Here is a 23,564-nt window from a genome sequence, read left to right as displayed (position 1 = left end):
AGCTCTCCTTTTATAATGTGTTTGATGGCTGTGCTTGAGGGAGGCAGGATAGTTTTCAGGCAAAGGTGGCACTGTTATTAGGTGCTAGATGAAGGGGCTAAGAGAACCTCATAAATTCTTCAATAGAAAGCTGCTGGCTTATTCACATCTGCAGGGTCCCTGCTGCCTTTGTGTTTGGAATTTAAAACTATTCCCAAGGTATGTGTGAGCACTGTTCTTTGTTCACGTCCCCCTCCCCCACAGTATGGTGATCTTTTACAATCCGTTATCTGTTTTCTTTTGATAGGATTTCTTTTTGGCAGGGGTATGATAACTTTGATTTTGCTTCTGTTCCATTTGTTCTGATTTCCTTGGTAATGCTTGCTTTCCTTTCATCTTTGTCATCTCTTCATTTTATCTGTTTTATTTCAGTTGCAGTGAGTTTTGTCGTATTATTTCTCTTAGGAAAGTCTATTCTGATTCAACAAAGAAAAGTAATGCTTTCCTTTACCTCACTGAGAATAAAGTGCATATATATTTTGCTACAAAAAAAAAAAATCTATGCTTTATGGAGAAACTCTATTAGGGGTGGGGTGGGGTGAGATTTTCGCTTGAGCCTTTACTACATTGCCCTTCTTTGGTTTGTAATAGCGAGTTAATTTTTAAAAATCCTTTGTCTTTTTTGTTTATTTTTGTTAAAATTATCTGATTTTTTTTTTTTAACTGGAGGAGAGGAGTGCTGGTTTTAAGGTTGGTGACTTAAAACCTGTTTGATTGTAAAGAGAACTATCCAGAGACAATATTAAAATAAACTTGGCCCTGAAAACGTTGCTTTTGGGTTTCCATTTACTTTGGAGGTCTCCTGGAGTAGAGGAGAGATTACAGAATGGGGCACCTCCACAGTCTTCTGTGAGAGAGTTAGTCATTCAATATTTCTTAGTTCCCTTTGTAGATGCAAATGATCAGTTCACATCATCTAAGCAAAGGAGAAAAAAAAGACCTCTCCAAGTCTAATCTGAGAAGAAAATCTCCTCGGGAGTAAAGTCTCAGTTCAGAGAACAAAGGAAGAATAGACCAAAGCTTATTTACCTTTGACTGCTTCAGGCGATTCCGAGGCCACCAAGCATACAGATGCAAAAGAAAGCTTAGGGCTAGACATTCCTTTCTCTACTCTTTCTTTCTTCTTCTTTTGTGCAACGCAATAGACAGACCTGCCCAGAGGCAAGGGAGCTAAGGAGTTTCTAAACTTGAGGTCGGGGGCAATGCAGTAGTAGTATTATAAAAGCCTTTGTTACTGATTAAGGTCAACAGGGTGTGAAAATACAGAAGCTAGAGAGAAATCCTTAGGGGAATGCAGTCTAAGAGTGCTACATTTGGGAAGATGACTAGTAGTTTTTCCTCCTAGGAGAAAGAACAGGAGAGGTCTTTTGGTTTAGAAGATTCTGATAAGGCAAAAAATAAGCCAAACTGGGAGAGGCAGCTTTCCCAACATCCAGCCTCCCCATGGGAATCACAGACTGTGTTGAGAAGAGGGTGTTTGTTACTCATAATGGCCGAGGCTAAGACAAAAGTGGATTCGGGCTCCCCCAGCAATCCCCAGGCCTTAATCAAAAAAATTTTTTTTTTTTTTTTTTTTTTGAGACGGAGTCTCACTCTGTCACCCAGACTGCAGTGCAGTGGCACAATCTTGGCTCACTGCAAACTCCACCTCCCAGATTCAAGCGATTCTCCTGCCTCAGCCTGCAGAGTAGCTGGGATTACAGGCATACATCACCACACCTGGCTGATTGTTACATTTTTAGTAGAGATGAGGTTTCACAATGTTGGCCAGGCTGTTCTTGAACTCCTGACCTCAGGTGATCCACCTGCCTTGGCCTCCCACTGCTTTGGGATTACAGGCATGAGCCACCGTGCCCAGCCTCAAATGTTCCTCTTAAAGTCAAGTAGTAAGTCTTGCCTTTTATAATTACAGAAATACAGATGTTGCCACAAGTCTGACAGGGAAATACAAAACAATATCCCAGAGAAATCACCATGAGAAAAATGAAGGTGTCTGTATGTTACATTATCTTTACATTTACTTTAAAATGCTTCAGCATGGATAATGTGGTATGATGTGTTCTAATTACTTTCATTCTTTACTTAGGAATAGTTAGTTGGGCATTTGAAGAGCCCTGACTGAAACTGGCTTTGCAAAAGTATGACAGAGAAATTGAACGTGGCTGACTCCATCTTGCTTCTAGGCCTCACAGGCTGGCTGTCTTTGCTCATTCATGGGTGTGGGCCGAGATGACTTTGGGAGAAACTTAGTTTATAGTTTAAATGATAATAGCCCTTCCCCAAACTAAACGTTCTTGCAAAACTAATGAAAGGCCACCAAGTTAGGAGGATGAGAGGGGCTTGAGTTCTAAATAATTACCAGCCCTTATTCTGGAGGTCAGAAGATTTGCAACTTCCCCGATTACTCCTGCAGATAACATCACTATTGTAGAACCTAAGACTGGCTTTTGAGACGTCTTTTCAGGTTTTTGCATTTCTGACAAGGGATGGCCCCACCTGTACCTGCCAACCAGTCCTGTGGCCCCATCCTGGGAACTTACCCAGCATAAGAGGGCAGCTTTGATTCCCTATGATTTCATCTCTGACCCAACCAATCGGTATACCCCTACCCTAGGCCCCTGCTCATCAAACGATCTTGGAAAAAACCCTAACCTTTGAGCCTTTGGGGAGATTGAGTTGAGTGATAACAGTCTCCTGTGTGGTGTGGCCAGCCTTGTGTCAATCAAACTCGTTCTTTACCGCAATGGCATGGTCTCAGTGAGTTGATTTTGTGTGTGCAGCAGGCAGGAAGAACCAATCAGAGGGTTACATAATTGGGATATATGGGTGAAGGAAGTCCTTTCCCCTGTTCTGAAGATTTGAGGCTAAAAGTCTGGTGAAATAAGCTGGCAATAGACAGATTAAAAGGAGAAAAAAATATATATAATATATGTACATTTTATTGACATGCAGAAGGGCATCACATGGAAGGTAAGAAACTGCCCAATAACTCAATGAGACCTAAAAGTTTTTATATTCCCTTCATAGGAAAGAGGGAAGAGGAGTATGTAGGCAACCTAGAGAGAGTAAATGATTATGAAAAATACGAATCAGCCTTCCGAAGAATAGGTTATATTCTGTCTGTAGGAGGTGCTAACCTCCGGCTTTTTCTAGGTTTGACTTCTGTTGTGTGTTAATCTTCGCGGATAGATAAAAATCCCCAGGAAGCATTTTCATGACAATTGGCTTCCTTCTGGAGAATCAGCACTTAGTCAGATAAGGGAAATTCAAGAAAAGTCCATCTGTGCATTTGCCATTTCCCAAAAGACTTCAGTTTAAAGTAATCAGCATACCAGTGCTGCGTATTTTGGAGTGATATTTCTGAACTCCCTCAGGAAAAATATACTCCAGCCATGGTAGGTTAATATTTGAAATTGTCATTTCAGGCCAGGCATGGTGACTCATGCAGGTAATTCCAGTACTTTGCAAGGCCAAGGCAGGGGGATCACTTGAAGTTAGGAGTTCAAGACCAGCCTGGCCAACAAGGCAAAACCCCGTCTCTACTAAAAATTCAAAAAAAAAAAATTAGCTGGGCATTGTGGTGCATGTCTGTCATCTCAGCTACTTGGGGGGGCTGAGGCAGGAGAATCGCTTGAAACCGGGAGGCAGAGGTTGCAGTGAGCCAGGATGGTGCCACTGCACTCCAGTCTCAGCAACAAAGTGAGGCTTCATCTCACAAAAAAAAAAAAAAAAAAAAAAAAAAAAATTCTCAATTCAGAAGCCACATTCCAGGAGGATTAGATTATGGTTCCAGCCATCTTTATCTCACATCAATCCCAGGGGATTTGTTAATTAGCATAAGGGACGTTAGAAATGATTTTTTTACTGGTAAAATGAATTCAATTTTATGTGGATTGTATAAAAATGTTTTATGGATACTCTTGCCTTTGCATAAATGAGGTGTAAAAGTTCAGCTAGCCTGTCTATTCACTTTGAATTATGTCTCCAGGCTTGAAATTCTAGACTGTTTGAATTATCTCTCCAGGCTTGAAATTCTAGACTGTAGTAAGAGCATTTTTCACCTGACTCTCACTTGAGAGTTAGTTAATCCTGCCCCAAAGCTGGAACGTGGTCCTCCTGTCTCTGATGCGCATAAGGTTCTGTGGGAACACTGAAAGGTCAGAGAGCTAAGACTTCATCAAGCTTACAAAATGGGTTGTATGACTATTTGGAGGGCCTGATTGCTAATACATATTTATACCCATGGCTGAAAGAGGTCTGAAATTTGGTTTCATTATAACATACCATCTGGAATTGAAGTCTCTATGGTTGTCACCGGCTTCTAACTATTGGAAGCTTTGGATATCTATCATAAAGCAATTAATAAGTGTGTATGACCAAATTGGCTTACATACCTTGAAAACAGCATTGCAGTTACTTCCTTTTTTTTTTTGTTTTGGTGAGGGGGGTGCGGCGGGGATGGAGTTTTGCTCTTACGCCCAGGCTGGAGTGAAGTGGCATGGTCTCAGCTCACTGCAACCTCCATCCTCCCAGGTTCAAGCAATTCTCCTCAGCCTCCCAAGTAGCTGGGATTATAGGCACCCACCACCATGCCCAGCTAATGTTTGTATTTTTAGTAATACAAGGCCAGTAATACAAGGTTTAGTAATACAAGGTTTCACCATGTTGGCCAGCCTGGTCTTGAACTTCATACCTCTGGTGATCCACCCTCCTTGGCCTCCCGAAGTGCTAGGATTTCAGGCATGAGCTACCACACCTGGCTGCAGCTATCTCTTTTTATAATTCATGGCTTTTGGCCACAAATGCATGCAAGTAACTAGATGAATACATCTATTATTTGCATGTGTATTAAAATTATTTCTTCTTTTTCAAATTATTCCTTCTTTGCACCAGCTAGCATTTAAATATATCTATGTGATTCAAAGCATTTGGCAGAGATATTAGAGATGGAACAAGATCCACAGAGGGTCTAATAAAATAATAATTGTGGTGGCACACACCTGTACTCCCAGCTACTTGGGAAGCTGAGTTGGGAGGATCACTTGAACCTGGGAGGCAGAGGTTGCAGTGAGCCCAGATTGCACCACTACACTCTAGCCTGGGTGACACAGTGAGACCCTGTCTCAAAAATAATAATAATAATTTAAAAAAAAAAACCATAATAATAATTATAGTTATAGTAAAAGTAGCAAGTAGCATTTTCCTTTTTGCAAAATTAATTCTAAATTTCAGCATGTACAAAAATACATTCTGGAAAGATTAAAGAAATAGGTGTAAACACCATAAAAGTCATGGAAGAAACATAATATTTTCATCTTGGGGATAAGAAAGTAATCTCAAGCAAGAAACACTTGAGAAAAAATACTTTTTGCTCACTAATCTCTAGGTTCATGACTGAGGGCCCTATAACAAAATACAGATTCACAAGAGAAAATCATACACATTTATTTACTACAAGTTATACGTGGTATGGAAGCCTTCATAAGGAAAGGAAGACCTCCCCCAAATGCACAAATTTGTATATTCTTTATGCTAGGTTTGATGAAGAAATATGATTGAACAAAGGGAGAATGATGTCATTGAGAGAGGAGGAAGGAAGAAACCAGTCAGGCAGGCAGTTATGGTGGGTCCTCAGTTGAATCCTTTCAAACAAAAGAACAGCCAGAAAAATCAAGCTGCAGGCACAGATAAGGCAACTTGCACAGCGGGGCTTGCCTAAGACATGCCCAGAGTCACACAGATAAGAAAGGCTACACAGGTGACTTGCCCAGACATGCCTGCAATGGAAAATTCTATCCCCTGACACATGTGCAGTAAGGGCAACAAAGCAATATGGAGTAACTCAAGCTAAGGGCCTACATGCACATTAGGAGGATGGGGTGGAGCTACCAGAAGCTCACATCTCATGCAAATGAGATGCCCAGCTCTAATTGGTTTCTTATAAAAGCCTTTGCATTCAACTGTAAAAATGGCAACCTCTTTTGGGCCCCCTCTCTGTGGTGGAGAACTTTCTTCATTTGCTTATTAAACTTCCACTCCAACCTCACCTTTGGTGATCATATTCCTTAATTGTCATGGTTGTGAGACAAAGAACTCAGGGTGATTCCTCAAACAATGGGAGACTGCTACATTGTGGTGCGTTGGTGAGACTGTAACACAATGGTAATAAACTGGGGAGAACTTAGGAAGCCCTGTTTGTTCAAACTCTTCTCTTTGTCCCTGTGTCTTCAGAAAAGAGGATGTTCCTATCTTCTGGCTGTAGGGAGGACACCTCCCACATGAGGGTCATAAGACCCACTTGAGGTGATGGTCAGGAAATCCTTCCTAGGTTTTATGATTTGTTTCAGGGGAGTGGGGCATTGTTGGGGAGATAGTGAGAGTGACCTTCTGCTTCTGCTGTCTTCTCAAATGCCAAAGTTTCACATTTTTGGGTAGCATGTCCTGAATTCCTTCAACACAAAACCCAGAGTTAGAAAAAGAAAAGATTGAGTGACTTAATTAGATAAAAGCAAAATATTAAGCAATGACAAAAGATATCATTAAAAATGTTGTTAAAAAGAAAAAAAAGAGAGAGAGAAAAAAAAGAAAACAAGCAGAATGTTGTTAAAAAGCCACAATTTGGCTGGGTGCAGTGGCTTGCACCTGTAATCCCAGCACTTTGAGAAGCCAAGGTGGGAGGATCTCCTGAGTCCAGGAGCTCAAGACCAGGCTGGGCAACACAGTGAGACCCCATCTCCACAACTCCCCTATCCCACTTCCCAATGCACACAAACAACAATTTGGCAGAAAATATTTGCAATGTGTAAGAAAAAATCAGAAAATACTTACACTTGAGCTAATTAATTGATGACAGAGATGATGGTTCTTAATCATTGAGAACCTCATTGAGAGTTTGACTGTCATCTATCTCAATATCGTAATTTTTCTCACACATAATGACATAATTTGAACATGTTTTCATATTATTAAGTATGTCTCTAGAACATAATTCTTAATAGCCCCACAGAAATTCACTATGCTGAGTGTAGTGTTGAATGCTGCAGTCACCACAGTGGAGCTGGCCTGGAGGAGAGTGAGTAAGGTGCTTTCATCAGTGACCCACCTCCATCTTTTCCAGTCAGTGACACAGGCTCTTGTCAATCAACAATGAACAATCATTTATAAAGTGTCCCAAATGATTAGCTTGCATGGGTTACCTGTGTCTGCTGTTCCAGAACTGATTCAATTTCCTCAAATCCTTTTCTCCTCCTCCTCCTTCTCCTCTTCTTCCTCCTCGTCCTCTTCTTTCCCTTTTTTAAGCTAAAGATGGAAAAGAGAGGCGGGAGAAAAACATGTGGTAGTATGAATCCAGTAAATGTGTGAAAACTCCATTTTCTCAAATTATAAGCAGCTTTCTCAATGAATATATATCTATCTGTATCTATATCTATATATATAGATAAAGATATAAAATCCCTCGTGTTAATAGATATTTTTATAAAATAACCAGAAACTGGGTTTGACTTGAAGTTAAATGTAATAATTCCTTTCTGATACCCTTAAATAATACTTTAATTCACAGGGAATATCAAATAAAAACTGTTTTAATAGTAGTTTCTTATTTATAGATTTTGAAAAAGTTTTCTTCCTATTAGAGCAAGCATATTGCAATTTATTTAACAATTAAAATGAATTAAAATATTTTGTTTGAGAAGTTCATGATTTCAAATGATTCCTTCAAATGAAATGCTAAAGTTTTACATTTATAACATGATAAGTGAAAAGCAATGACATTGCTATAGGAAATATAATTCTAAAATGTATTCTAAAATACAATATTTCAATGTTTTCATAAGTTTATGACATAGTAATAAGTTCTGATTAAGAAGTAGAAAGCCCGTAAATGTGGAAAGAAGAAAAAAAATCCATTCAAAGCCTCATGGTTTTTAATATTCATTGTATTTCTTTTCAGTCATTTTTCCCAGCAGAAGTTCTTCTCTTTCATCCTTCATTATTATTATGTTACATATACAATGTGAATTTTTCATTTTTCATGCGACATAATATAATGGGTTTTTAACAAAACTGTCATTCTATGAGAAGGATCTTTCATCTAAAGAATGCACATTTATGATATAGTCCCTGTAACAGCGAGAAAAACACCAGGCTTAAATAGATGTGTTTATAAATGAGTCCTGCTTCAGGTCCAGAGCCTTTTTGGAATTTAGGGAAGTTTGGATAACATTACTCATTTTAGCTTTCTTCCCAGTAGCAAAGAAAATGGCTTTTGGCAGCTGGGTGTATGATATAATGCCAATCACTAGGGGCAATGCCTGACAATTAACTTAGAAAATCTCATCACTTTTGACTGATAAAAATGGAAATGGCTAGTTTCCAATTTATAAATATTTGGTTTATTATTGCGTGGCAGACACAAAACAAATTTTGTGAGAAGGTACTATTTATGTCAACTAGATCCTCCCAGTGGGTTGGTGAACAGATGTCTTCTGTCTATAGATCAGTGATATTTCTAGCAGACATCCCTTAGGGTACAGGCAAATCTCAGGGTTATTGTACCTACAACCAATTCAAGCACTGAGCTGGGCACTCATATTTGTTCTTAACCTTGGTCAGGAGAGGACTTATTCACTCTGTCATTCATTTCCCTTCAGTGAAGTCTAGCCTCCCTAGAGAAAGCCTGCTGTGAAAGGTGTGGCCCTCTCAAGTATCAGTTTGCAGATGACTTTATGTAGACACAACAAATAATGCACAGAAAATAAAATGAATGCTACTGATCTGAAGTATTTATCTATCTCTGACACCTGAATTCCCCGCCCAGAAGTAGGAACCCTGACCGTATGAAGAATGAACAGCACACCACACCACCATTTCAAAGCAAAACCCCCAGCGTGCACAGAACACTGCTTTGGATAAAAGATGGCAGCTGCAGAGCTGGAAGGGTAGCTGGTTGCCATGGTTACTGAGGCTCTGATTCAGCCACCATATGCCACCTGGTGTTCTCAGCCTGAAAAAGCAGGTCTCAGTGTCCTAGATTGGCAATAGAGCTATGGCCATAGCTCTTCCGAATCAGTACTGGATTTGAATGTGTAGCAATGTTTGCATTGTTTTATTCGTTTATAGAAGATTTTGGGGTTTACACCCTAATGACTTAATGTAGAGGTTCATCTGGGGAAAGGAAAGAGAAACACCTTTAAAACAATCATTCTAAATTCTCGCATGGAAACACTGCTATATGGATATTCATTTTCAAAGATCCATCTTTTGTTCTCTTTTCAGGACAAATTTGTTATCCAAATCTGATAGGTCATACAATAGTGCAACAGCAACTAACTCAAAATGCTGGGCACGATGATTACAGAACATGATATATCAATTATCACCCCCCTATGATCTTCAGAACATTTATCTTCTTCTAAAAGTGCTGTATGGCAAATAACAGTGCTATGACCTTTTTTTAAGGTTGAATTGTATCCAATTTTTTTGCTTATATATAAATAATATGTAAATTTATATATATTTAAATAAGTATATATATGACATTCTATAACATTGCTAAATGGAAAGAAATCTGTTATAATAAGGCAGAGATTGGACACCCATTTGAGACTCCTTGAGAGTATTCCACAGTGAATGGGTAGTTGTTACACAGTAGTGGCTAAATATACAATATGCTATGTTACGATACTATGATATAAGAATTTTGGCCCTTATTGTATATTTTGCCAACTTCATGTTTGATTTTTATATTTTGATAAAAATATCAACTAGTGGCCGGGCGCGGTGGCTCAAGCCTGTAATCCCAGCACTTTGGGAGGCCGAGACGGGCGGATCACGAGGTCAGGAGATCGAGACCATCCTGGCTAACACGGTGAAACCCCGTCTCTACTAAAAAAAATACAAAAAACTAGCCGGGCGAAGTGGCGGGCGCCTGTGGTCCCAGCTACTTGGGAGGCTGAGGCAGGAGAATGGCGTGAACCCGGGAGGCGGAGCTTGCAGTGAGCTGAGATCCGGCCACCGCACTCCAGCCTGGGCGACAGAGCCAGACTCAGTCTCAAAAAAAAAAAAAAAAAAAAAATCAACTAGTGTTGGATATTGCTGGTGATTCAACTTTGAGATAAACATTCTGGTTATCCTTTTCTCCAATCTCTACACCTGTTAAAAAGCTGATTACTGATTTATTTATATATATTTTTGAGATGTAGTCTTGCTCTGTTGCCAGGCTGGAGTGCAGTGGCATGATCTCATCTCAGCTCACTGCAACCTCCACCTCCCAGGTTGAAGCAATTCTCCTGCCTCAGCCTCCCGTGTAGCTGGGACTACAGGCGTGCACCACCACACCCAGCTAATTTTTGTATTTTTAGTAGAGACAGGGTTTCACCATGTTGGCCAGCATGGTCTGATCTCTTCACCTGGTGTTCCACCCATCTCAGCCTCCCAAAGTGCTGGGATTACAGGTGTGAGCCACTGCGCCCGGCCTGATTACTGATTTTATATTAATGATCTGAGCTTGCAAAATTGTTATTTTGATGTCAACAATTGTCAATGTAATAAATAAATCAAATGGTTTTAAATATAAGAAAAAAATAGCTTTTACTCTTTACAACTGTTCCTGAATATTGTCAGAATTTTTAGTACTGTACAATTAAAAAAAGAAAAAAAGAAAAAATTTGCCGGGCATGGTGGCATGCACTTGTAGTCCCAGCTACTTGGGGCCTGAAGTAAGAGGGTTACTTGAGCCCAGGAAGTCAAGGCTGCAGTAAGCCGAGATCGTGCCACTGCACTCCAGCCTGGGTGACAGAACAAGACTCTGTCTCTAAAAAATAAAAGTGTTTTTTAAAAAACGGCTGGGTGTGGTGACTCACACCCGTAATCCCAGCACTTTGAGAGGCCAATGTGGGCTGACCACCTGAGGTCAGAAGTTTGAGACCAGCCTGGCCAACATGGTGAAACCCCATCACTACTAATAACACAAAACTTAGCCGAGCAAGGTGGTGGGTGCCTGTAATCCCAGCTACTCGGGAGGCTGAGGCAGGAGACTCACTTGAGCCTGAGAGGTGGAGGTTGCAGTGAGCTGAGATCATGCCTTTGTACTCCAGCCTGGGTGACAAGAGCGAAACTCCATCTCAAAAAAGAAAATACATAAAATAAATAAATAAAAATAAACAAATAAATTTGCTCTAGAGATTGCTATAACATTCAGTATCATTTTTAATTTTGGTGTTCATTAGAACAGCCTCATTATTCTAATTAACTGACTTTATAAGTTGTACATATTATAAATTTGAATTTAAAATATGCATTATGTCAATTGAGAATAGTTTTTTTCTTTATTATTGGGGTCCCAAATACAATTCTTTTTCCTTCAAAATGGGTTCTGTTGCTATAAAGTCTGAAAATCACTAGACTTGATAATGTCAGGGACATAGTCAAATAATTTTTTAATTTTTATCTTTTATCAAGACAAGGTCTCTCTATGTTGCCCAGGGTGGTCTCAAAGTCCTGTGCTCAAGGCATCCACCTGCCCTGGCCTCCCAAAGTGCTGGGATTATAGGCATGAGCCACTGCACCTGGCCTCAAATACCTTTTTGAAGATAATTGACCCAGCCTCAGTAGACAAATCAGTGCAGGGAATGTCAGGGACTCTGTCCTCCCTCTGTCCAGGTGGAAATACCATTAGGTGCCAATACAGATATAAGGAATTCACAGAATATGCAGGAGATAGAATGAGCTGGCATATGTAAAGAAACTTTGTCCTACAAGAACAAAATCCTGTGATAGGCCAGGATCCGTTTAGGCCTTGAGATGAGGATGCTGACTGGCAAGAGAAATCACGTGTGCCGGTGGAAGCAGCCTCAGGTGCAGCTTCGCTCTCCTGGAGAAAGCTCTGCTTTGCTTCTTGCACACTTGCCTATTTTTTCTGTTTCTTCATTCCTGAATGCATCCTGGGGACCATGACCTCCTCTGTCTTATTTTTTTATATTTGTTTTGTTTGCTTGGTGATCTCCTGAATACACTCCTAGTTTTGTCCCCCTGACCTAAGCACTTGACATTTGGCCCTTGGCTCTTTAATGATTAACTCACCCGTGATAACCAAAAATCCTATTATTCCTACTACCTGAATCACAGCTGCTCCTCTTCTCACATCTCTACCATTTATTGAGCCTCTACTATGAGGGAGGTACTTTGTTAGCTGCTTTGCTCTAACTTTCGCAAGTTTTACAGAAACTCTTTGAGGTAGATATTATTCCCATTTTACCAGGGGGAAGGCTGAAGCTCAGAGACAGAGAGGTAAATTAAGTAGAGCAAAAGGTCACATGGTTGGTGAATTTTAGAACAGATTCAAATCCAAGTTGGCCTGTGTAAAAGACTCCAAATTCTTTTTTTTTTTTTCATTTTTGTTTATTTATTTATTTATTTTAAGTTAGTTCCTGCAAGCAGAATTTTGTTTTCTCTTTCCACCTACTGGACTTGGTCTGCATAGGTGCCAGCTACATTCTGACACAGGTTGCTTCCAGAATCTACCCAAGCGCTAAATGCCATCCTGTTTTAAGATGGAGTGTTTTTAGCCTGAAAATAACCAGAGACCCTGATATAAAACTCGTATTTACAGCTTTTAAATAGGATGGCTCCCTCTCTCTCTCTCTCTCTCTCTGTGTATGTATGTTTATATGTATGTATAATCAACGTCAAGTGGAATTTCAATATGTATAGGATAACTCTTTATAGCATGGTTTCAAATCATTTCATCTGGGGAGATGAGAAAGAAAGAGGGAGTGCCTAGTATATTTAGGAACTGCAGGTCCTGTGGTGACAGAGCAAACATAACAAGATTAAACTGTATTCCAGGGAACACTTTAGAATTTGTTGTATAGGTACAATGTTGCACTCAACTTTTTTCACTTAACATTATACTATATGCATCTTTTCCATGTTTTAATCTTTATAGTTTTTTTGTTTGTTTGTGTTTTGAGATAGGGTCTAACTGTTGCCCAGGCTGGAGTGTAGTGGCACAATCTTGGCTCACTGCAGCCTCCACCTCCTGGGCTCAAACAATCCTCCCACCCCAGCCTCCCGAGTAGCTGGGACTACAAGTGTGCACTACCACGCCTGGCAAATTTTTAGTAGAGATGGGGTTTTGCCATGTTGGCCAGGCTGGTCTCTAACTCCTGGCTTCAAGTGATCCAGCCACCTCGGTCTCCCAAAGTGCTGGGATTACAGTCGTGAACCACCGTGCCTGGCCTTAATCTTTATAGTTATAATTTCTAATTGTAATCATATGATTTCTGTGTTTCACTGAGATGATTATCATAATTAATTATCTTTTTTCTTAAACATTGAATAGCTTCCCAAGGTGTTATCTGCCTTCCCTCCCATGAATATTTAGACTAAATGGGAAATAAGATTTTTTAAATGCCAACTTTATCAAGATATAATTTATATGCTATGAAAGTCACCCATTTAAGGTGTACAATTCAATGATTTTTAGTGGCACAGAGTTGTGTGGCCATCATAATTACACATTTTAGAACATTTTAATCACTTCCCAAACTCATACTAATTAACAGTCACTTCCCATTTCCCTGAATCTCTCCACACTAGGCTACCACTAATCTACTTGCTGTCTTTATGGATTTGCCTATCCTGAATATTTCATGTTAATGGAATCATACAATGGATAGTCTTTGTGACCTGTGCCTTAGCATAAAGTTTTCAAGGTTCCTTCATATTGTGGTATGTACCCAACTTCATTCCTTTTTATGGCTAATTAATATTTTATTGTATGATTATACCATATTTTATTTATCCATTTATCCATCTAGGGACACTTGGGTTGTGTTATGGTCACTGTGCACCTGTTCTTCCATTTACACACAGGCAGCAAAGCATGTAGCTGTGTTGCTTCTTTGTCTCCTGGTGATAAACCCACACAGCATTCCACAAAAGTGAACAATTGAAATAGGGACTTGGACAGTAAAGATGAATGCAGAATAAAAAAAAGAAAACAAAAACAATGAATGATAATGCTAGACATGAAATTTGAGTCTAACATCAATGGAGCTATAGATGAAATTGTTGACAGAATGCACAGGCAGTCAGAGGCATTTGGTGAAGGTGACTTTATTGACATAAATGAAGAAAAATATTTGTGAGAAAAAGGATGAAGATCTTCCAGAGGAAGTGACAGCAGCAAAAAAATTTTTCATTAAAGGAATTCTCAGAGATATTTTATGACATTGAAAGCACAAAGGATAAAATGTTGGTATCTGATTCAAACTTAGAAAAGAGTATGACAATTCTCCAAAGCATAGAAAAGATGTTCATATTGTACCATAATTATATGACAAAAAGGCAAAAACTTTTCAGACTACTCTTGATATGTTTTTTATAAGGAAATAAAACAGTTTAATTCTCAATGTTTCTAAAATTTTAGAGTATGCTGAATAAATATTAGTTGTACGTTTTCTCCCATTTCACTATACATTTATAACCAAGAGAAGGAAAGTTTTCAATGCAATGTTCCAACAAAAATTTAAACATCACAGACAGTTGTAACTTTCCCCATTGATTATTATAACTGTTTTGCATGGTTTTAGCTTGCACAGTCTTTTTTTGCAGTCTCACACTATCATGCAAAGGGATGATTCCCTGTAGTTGATATAATGTTGCTTATTGGTATAAATTTATGTACATTTATCTTATTTAACTTTTAACTTTTTTTTTTTTTTGTAGAGGTGGGGTCTCATTATGTTGCCAGAGCTGGTCTCAAACTCTCGACCTCAAGAGATCCTTCTGCCTCGGCCTCCCAAAGTGCTGGGATTACAAGCATGAGCCACTGCACCTAGTCAATTTAAAATTATTAACCCTTTTCTTATCAAACTTTAAGCTCCTATAGTGTGCTTGGCCCATAGAACCTGCTTAATTTTATATATATATAATTTTTTCCCTGAATACCTCCTTTCATTATGTTTATATTTGCTTCTGGATACAGCCTTGACCTTATACAACAGTAAAGTAAATTTTTAACATTTTTCCATTTTTTAAGCAATACTGTAAACATTCTCCTCACTGTGTGTGTGTAAAATAAAAATAGTTTGATTCTAAATTTCCTGTTTTTCCCTGATACTCTTGTTAATTAAAGAAAAATCAGACTTTTAAAGAATTAAAGTCATAGTTTTATTTAGAGTTACCGAGCATCGCAACCTGGGAGAGTCTTGCAGAGTTTCTGCTAGGCTGCTCAAAGCCATATTTCAGTTCGCAGCTTATATATCAAGTGGTAGAGGTTCTACATGTGCTCACAAGTGAAGTCAAATGTGCTCAGAAGTTACATTAGAGCAACGTCTCAGCAAAGTTTGGGTGCAAGAGTACATCTGGTTATAGATGACAGAGGCATAATCATTAATCCCGTCAGATGTTATCTTACGTACAAGCGCTAGGATTATTGAACTTATCTTTTTTTAAAAATGCAGTGATTCAAGCAAGAGATGTGGGAACCTGTGCTCTGTCCTGCTTATCGTCTCCAAGGTATTCTTCTGGAGGGCTGCACACAGTCACGGAGTCAGGGGTTTATGAAATGTTGCAGACAGGCAGGATGAGCAAACATGGGCTGACCTCCTGACAAGGGCTGACTATGTGACTGGCCAAAGGCAGATATTTCCTTGATTAGTTCTAATTGTTTGGCCTTTTGTTTTTAAATTTAGACCTTTAATTCATCTGAAAATGTTTTTGCATCTGCTGTACAATATAGTCATAACTTTATTTTTAATTTAATTTAATTTTATTTAATTTTATTTATTTTGAGACAGAGGCTTGCTGTGTTGCCCAGGCTGGAGTGCAGTGGCATGATCTCGGCTCACTGCAACCTTCGCCTCCCAGGTTCAAGTCATCCATGCCTAAGCCTCCCGAGTAGCTGGGACAGGTGCACACCACCATGCCAGGCTATTATTTTTGTATTTTTAGTAGATACAGGGTTTCACCATGTTGCTAAGGCTGGTCTCAAACTCCTGACCTCAGGTGATCCACCTGCCATGGCCTCCCAGAGTGCTGGGATTACAGGCGCCACTGCACCCAGCCTACTTTATATATTTTTTAAAATGGAGATCCAGTTGTCCCAATGCCATTTTCATTCAAGGAGCCATCCTTTCCTCTGACTGTAAGTGCCCCAATTATCATACATTTGTCTCCCATTTGTACATGGGTCTATTTCCAACTCTGGAAGGACTCTGGAAGGAAAACAATGACCAATCACCTATGACTGTCCAATAATTGAAAATTCAAGAGACTCAGATTAAAAAAAAAACTATTACATATAAAAAGGCAATTTAGAATGATCTCTAGCTACAAGGTGAATAGTAAAAGATCAATAGCTTTTCTTTATAATAGCATCCCCATTAGAAATAGAAATTTTAAAAATTTACAGCAGCAACAAATCTATAAATTACCCAAGGCTAAATTAAGCAAGAAAGGCAGAACACTTATGTGAAAAAAGCTTTGCAATTTTACTGAAGGACATAAAACAAGAGCTGAACGCAGATACATACCATGTTTCTAGACGGAAAGATTTACTCTAAAAAAGCTGTTAACATTTCTCAAAATAATGTATAAATTTTATGCAATTCCAAAGAGAATCCCCAGGCAGCATTTGAGAGGGGATCTTGAAAAGTTTCTGTTTTCATCTGAAGGAAAAAAAAAAGTGGTAATTATACCAACAATGTTTTGAAAAAGAATAATAGTGAGGGAGGACCTAACAGATACTAAACTATATTCTAAAGCAACACTAATTAGTATTTTTAGTAGGGAAATGTGTCAAATATATCAGAGGTATCAAAAGAACCCAGAAATAGACCTATGTACAAATGGGAGTGAAATGTATGATAAGTGGGCCACTTACAGTTAGTGAGGAAAGGATGGCTCCTTGAGTAAAAATGGTATTAGGGCCAGGCACGTGGCTCATGCCTGTAATCCCAGCATTTTGGGAGGGCTAGGTGGGTGGATCACCTGAGGTCAGGAGTTTGAGTCCAGCCTGGCCAACATGGTGAAACCCTGTCTCTACTAAAAATACAAAAATTAGCTGGGCATGGTGGTGCGTGCCTGTAATCCCAGCTACTTGGGAGGCTGAGATAGGAGAATCACTTGAACCCGGGAGGTGGAGGTTGCAGTGAGCCGAGATCACGCCACTGCACTCCAGCCTGGACAAGAGCAAAACTCTGTCTCAAAAGGAAAAAAAAAATGGTATCGGGACAGCTGGATCTCCATTTTAAAAATACAGTTATGACAATATTGCATAGCAGATGCAAAAATATTTTCAGATGAATTAAGGGTCTAAATTTAAAAACAAAAAGCCAAACAATTAGAACTAATCAGAAAAAATAGAGGCCATATATATAATTTTAGAATAGCATAGAAAAGCCAGAATGTCTAAAAAAAAGCCTCTGACAGATCTGACTAGATAATATTCTATTATGTATATATATTTCTTAGTTGGACTTCATGTACAGAGGGCTGAGTTAATCATATGCTTTAGTTTATTCACATTATTATTATTATTATTTTGATACTTTTGGCATTTTAATTTTATTTTTATCTCATCCCATTACCCAGGCTGGAGTGCAGTGGTGCAATCGTATCTCACTGAAGCCTTGAACTCCTGGGCTCAAGGGATCCTCCTACGTCAGCCTCCTGAGTAGCTGGGACTACAGGCGTGTGCCAGCACACCCCACTAACTTAAAAATTTTTCGTTGTTGTTGAGATGAGGTCTCACTAGCCGGTCTTGAGTTCCTGGCCTCAAGTGATCCTCCTGCCTCAGCCTCCCAAAAGTGCTGGGATTACAAGCGGGATTACTTTTGGGTTAAGTAAATATTTTTGTGATCCCATGTATCTCCACTATTGACTTATTAGTTATACTTGTTATTTGAAAAAAATGACTGTGGTTAGGTACAATGGCTCACGCCTGTAATCTCAGCTCTTTGGGAGCCAAAGCAGGAGGATTGTCTGAGCCCAGGAGTTTGAGAGTAGCCTGGGAAACATAGTGAGACCTCATGTCTACCAAAAAAAAAAAAATTGCTGAGTGTGGTGGAACGTGCCTGTAGTCCCAGCTACTCCGGAGATGAGGTGGGAGGATTGTTTGAACCCGGAGGTCAAGGCTGCAGTGAGATGTGGTCATTCCACTGCACTAAAAGATTGCTCCCGCGTTTCCCCTGTGCATATTTAACTTAAAACAGGCTATCATCAAACAACTTCACATTCCATGTTAAAAATCTTATTACAATATACTTCTACTTCTCCATTTGGGAAGCTAGTTGGCAGCTAGTAGAGGGGTCAGCCTGGACATTCTGTCCTTGAGAAGGCTGGCCTGCCGTCAGAATTTCATGAGTTTGTGGCTTTTCCAGATGGCTTTGGGAATTTTACTCGTGGTGTGCATGCCATGCGGTCTCTAGTATAAGGTCTTCTTCTGTGAGCACCTCTCCCTCAGCTGGGCCAGGGCTGTGCCACTTTCCTCATAGGAATTTCTCAACTCTTCCATTTTGGTCAAACAAACTCCAAGTAGAACAGGTTTGGCCATGAGGGGTCAGTCTCTTCCTTTTTTTTTTCTTTTTCTTTTTTTTTTTTTGGAGACAGAGGCTTGCTCTGTCTCCCAGGCTGGAGTGCAGTGGCATTATCTTGGCTCACTGCAAGCAACATCTCCCAAGTTCCGGTGATTCTCCTGCCTCAGCCTCCTGAGTAACTGGGACTACAGGCACCCGCCAGCATACCCGGCTAATTTTTGTATTCTTAGTAGAGACGGGGTTTCGCCATGTTAGCCAGGATGGTCTCAAACTCCTGACCTCAAGTGATCTGCCCGCCTTGGCCTTCCAAAGTGCTGAGATTACAGCCACTGCACACAGCCTAGTCTCTTCTTGACACAGCCTTGACACAGTTTTATCAATTGTCAATTTTATCAATTGTCAATGGTGCGTGTAGCAACATGTTAGCTCTTAGGCAATGGAGGAGGGAGCAAATATTATGAGAAACATTGGGAACTTATGGCTTAACAAAAACAGTAGTTTCCCCAAGTTTAGTTCAATAAGCTGCTGCTGCTGTGTGTGTGTGTGTGTGTGTGTGTGTGTGTCTTGATTATTTGAACTGTTCTTTGGTTGATCAGAGGAAAATTATGGGTCATACATTCTGGTTTTGAAACATCTCCCCAGAGTAGAATCTTTGTTAGAAACCAGTGAAATCCAGTCTCTTAGCTCCCTTTTGATAACCTTGGATACCAGGCTTTATTTTAAATACTTCAAAAGTCCAGAAAACAAATTTGACAGTTGGGAATGGATAGTGGTTCAGATACCAGAAGGATTAGCATGAAAGGAAAAATGGAAAATAAAAAGAAGATGCAATAAATAGTAAGACCTGAGTTGAAGTGTAAATCCCTTATCCTGATCATAAATCTCGATTCAAAGACCTTGGCAGGACTTTGTCTACACGGGATGTCATCTTGAGTCACAGGATCTTAAATCACAGAATTCACAGGAGGTTGTCTGCATCGGCAGTGGTCTGTTTCTGGGGCTTTTAAGTGGGTTCCAGGGTCAGATTTCCAGCAAGTTTGTATGTAAAAGTTACAGAATTTTTTTGTTTTTATTATTTTTCTTCCAGACTAACCTCTTGGTAGATACAAAGTCGTAGAATTTTAAGTTCTTCTCCTCTTCCTCCTCCCCGCCTTCCTCTCCCTCCTTCTTCTCTTCTTCTTATAAAATATATATAACATGAAATTTATTGTTTTTTGTTTGTTTGTTTTGTTTTGAGACGAAGTCTTGCTCTGTTGCCAGGCTGGAGTGCAGTGGTGTGATCTCAGCTCACCGCAACCTCCACCTCCCAGATTCAAGCTATTTTCCTGCCTCAGCCTCCTGAGTAGCTGGGACTACAGGTGCACGCCACCATGCCCAGCTAATTTTTGTATTTTTAGTAGAGACGGAGTTTCACCATGTTGGCCAGGATGGTCTTGATCTCTTCACCTTGTAATCCGCCCGCCTCAGCCTCCTAAAGTGCTGAGATTACAGGCATGAGCCACCATACCCGACCGAAATTTATTGTTTTAACCTTTTTTCAGCATAAGTTCAGTGCCATTAAGTACATTCACATTGTTGTGCAACCATATCACCATTCATTTCTAGAACATTTTTATCTTCCCCAACTGAAACATCATACCCATTGAACAATAACTCTCATTCCTTCCTTCCTCCAGTCCTTGGCAACCAACATTCTACTTCCTGTTTCTATGAATTTGACTGCCCCAGGAACCTCCAATCAGTAGAATCCTATGGTGTTTGCCTTTTGGGGACTGGTTTATTTCACTTATTGTAATGTCTTTAAGGTTCATCCAGATTGAAGTCTTCTCATATATAATTAAGTATATATGAGTTAAATAATATAACCAATGAGGTCAGAATGTACAAGGCAGAATCTGTCAGTACAAGTCTCAAGCCAAATCTTCAGGGAATTTTAGTAATAATTTCATATAGGGAGGCTGTATAGAGAGAAGGTAAAGATCTCCTGATCATTCAGGCTGGTGGTAACACTTTAAGGCAAGGAAAAGTAAGCTCCTTCAGAGGCTGGTAGTATTGACTTTAAAATATCATTAGCTTACCTTTTTTTTAGAGCTTTAAGAATAATGTGGACAAAATGTTTCAAATTAATGTGAATACTTTGCATACATTAAAAAAATTTCTGCTGGTAAAGTGAGCTTTCATTATTATTGATGATTTAAGATATTTCCAGACAGGAAAATAAAATCTTTGTGTATCAGCCTGTTAGTCTTTGGCAAGGGGTTGTTTCAATTTGGTCAGACTATTTTTTAAACTAAATAATTATTAAAGCTGGGAGTGGTGACTCATGCCTGTAATCCCAGCACTTTCAGAGACAGAGGTGGGAGGATTTCTTGAGGACATGAGTTTGAGGGCAGCCTGGCCAACATGGCAAAACTCCGTCTCTACTAAAAATACAAAAATTAACCAGGCGTAGGGGCACACACCTGTAGTTCCAGCTACTTGGAAGGCTGCGGTAGGAGAATCACTTGAACCTGGGAAGTGGAGGTTGCAGTGGGCCAAGACAGTGACACTGTACTCCAACCTAGGTGACAAAGTGAGTCTGTCTGAAAGAAACAACAACAACAAAACGCCAACAGCAAATACATATTGAGGGCTTACACGTGTCGTCTCAGTCCTCTCAAGAGCCCTATGAAGTATTAGACACTGCACCTGGCCCATTCTGTAATTTTTGTAAAAATATGAGACAAATATAAATTAAAATGATGTTTAGTGACCAATGTTTTATATCTTTATCTTACTTAAAAATTTTCCAGGGGCCGGGCGCAGTGGCTCATGCCTGTAATCCCAGAATTTTGGGACGCCAAGGGGGAATGGATCACTTGAGGCCAGGAGTTCAAGACCTGCCTGGCCAACATGGCAAAAACCCGTCTCTACTAAAATACAAAAATTAGCTGGGTGTGGTGGTGCAGATCTATAGTCCCGGCTACTCGGGAGGCTGAGGCAAGAGAATCGCTTGAACCCAGGAGGCAGCAGTTGCAGTGAGCTGAGATCATGATGCTGCACTCCAGTCTGGGCAACAGCAAGATTCTGTATGAAAAAAAAATTCAGGTATATGAAGATAATTCACAGTTAACTCAATTTAACATCAGCTTAAGGTCTTAAAACTAAGGACGTGGAAATTACAATCTATGTTGACACATTAAATCTGTATGATTTAAAGCCTTGAATAATCCCTTTTATAAAGAATTATGTATTATAATTTAACTTAGTTTGACACATAATTTTAATATTTTATAATCTCATCTGAATTAGCTTATTTGACGAGTAAGATCAGTAGAGGAAATTCATAAAACTCAAATTAATTAGCCTTTATATTAGGAAATAAACCCAAGACCTGTCAAAATAAGAAATTATGGTAAATAATTTTATACTGGTAAAATCTGAGAAAAGACAGCTATTTCTAAGCTAAAAGTATTAAACCAGTTTAATTTACTAAGGAATCCTCTTAATTAGGATTATTATATAAAACTCTTCCCATTATAACTATATATTAGTTATTACAATTTTTAAGTTGTTTAAAGACATTTGGCTCATGCCCGTAATCCCAGCATTTTGGGAGCCTGAGGCAGATAATTTCTTGAGGTCAGGAGTTTGAGGCCAGCCTGGACGACATAGTGAGAACTCATCTCTATTAAAAAAATTGTTGCTGTTACCACATTTCCTAGTAGGCCATTGGTTAAACTCACAGCTAAACTTTTTAAAAACATTTTTTTTTCTGTTACCACCTTACCGAGATTTTTTTTTTTCTTAGAGATACCTTTAAAGCACAAAAAGAAAAAATCTCTAGAAATCTTTGAGTTCCTCTTCATATTTATATTAACATTTGATATATTAACACCATGTCTATTGGATAATTGGAATAAGAACTTGCTTCATTAAATTTAAAAAAATCATACAATCTGGTTTATTAATTTTCGTAGAGGTAGATAAGGTATATATGTTTGCTTAAAAAACTATAAAATGGAACATTTTACCAACTCTTGTACAAGCTGGGATTGCAATGGCGATGAAGCAGAGACTAACATGGAAGCAGAGATGTCAGGATCTATGAAGAATATTGATCAGTTAAAGTAGGGGTCCCCAGCCCTGGGGCCACGGACGGGTATTGGTTCGGAACTGGGCTGCACAGGAGTGAAGCGTTATCTGTATTCACAGCTGTTCTCTATCGCTTCCATTACCGCCCGAACTCCGCCTCTTGACAGATCAGCCGTAGCATTAGATTCTCACAGGAGCACGAACCCTGTTGTGAACTACACATTCAAGGGATCTCTGCTGCAGGCTCATTATGAGAATCTAATGCCTGAGGATCTATCACTGTCTCCCATCACCCCCCGGATGAAACTGTCTAGTTGCAGGAACACAAGCTCAGGGCTCCCACTGATTCTACATTATGGTGAGTTGTGTAATTATTTCTTTATAGAGTACAATATAATAATAATAGAAATAAAGTGCACAATCAATGTATGTGCTTGGATCATCCCGAAACCATCCTCCACGCCTCCCTCTACCAGCCCCCGCTTCACCCTGTCCGTGTAAACATTGTCTTCTAAGAAACCAGTCCCTGGTGCCAGAAAGGTTGCGGACCACCGAATTAAACAAACAAAGATGGCGGGCGCGCCACCGAATTAAACAAACAGAGATGGCGGGGGCGCCACCGAATTAAAGAAACAAAGATGGCCGGCGCGGTCGCTCACACCTGTAATCCCAGCACTTTGGGAGACTGACGCGGGCGGATCACCTGAGTTCTAGAGCAGCCTGGCCAACATGGCGAAACCTCGTCTCTACTAAAAATACAAAAATTAGCTGGGCGTGGTGGTGGGGGCCTGTAATTCCAGCTACTCGGGAGGCTGAGGCACGACATCACTTGAACCCCGGGAGGCAGAGTTGCAAGGAGCCGAAATCTCGCCACTGCACTCCAGCCTGGGAGGTAGAGTGACACTCCTC

At 39.7% G+C, this 23,564-nt stretch overlaps 1 protein-coding gene across 1 annotated transcript in view; it reads right to left on the bottom strand.

The window, feature by feature from the left end:
* Window positions 1-7,269: 7,269 nt before the first annotated feature.
* Window positions 7,270-23,564, bottom strand: part of AKR1D1 (aldo-keto reductase family 1 member D1) — a 75,712-nt gene continuing 59,417 nt past the window's right edge. Inside the window, exon 10 of the mRNA XM_025381086.1 lies at window positions 7,270-7,338. Coding sequence (XP_025236871.1) covers window positions 7,270-7,338 — 69 coding nt within the window. The remainder of the gene's footprint in view (window positions 7,339-23,564) is intronic.

The sequence above is a fragment of the Theropithecus gelada genome, chromosome 3 (assembly GCF_003255815.1).
Source record: "Theropithecus gelada isolate Dixy chromosome 3, Tgel_1.0, whole genome shotgun sequence".
Lineage (NCBI taxonomy): Eukaryota > Metazoa > Chordata > Mammalia > Primates > Cercopithecidae > Theropithecus > Theropithecus gelada.
Note: the sequence above shows the minus strand (reverse complement) of the source record. Positions and strands in the feature narration are given on the sequence as shown.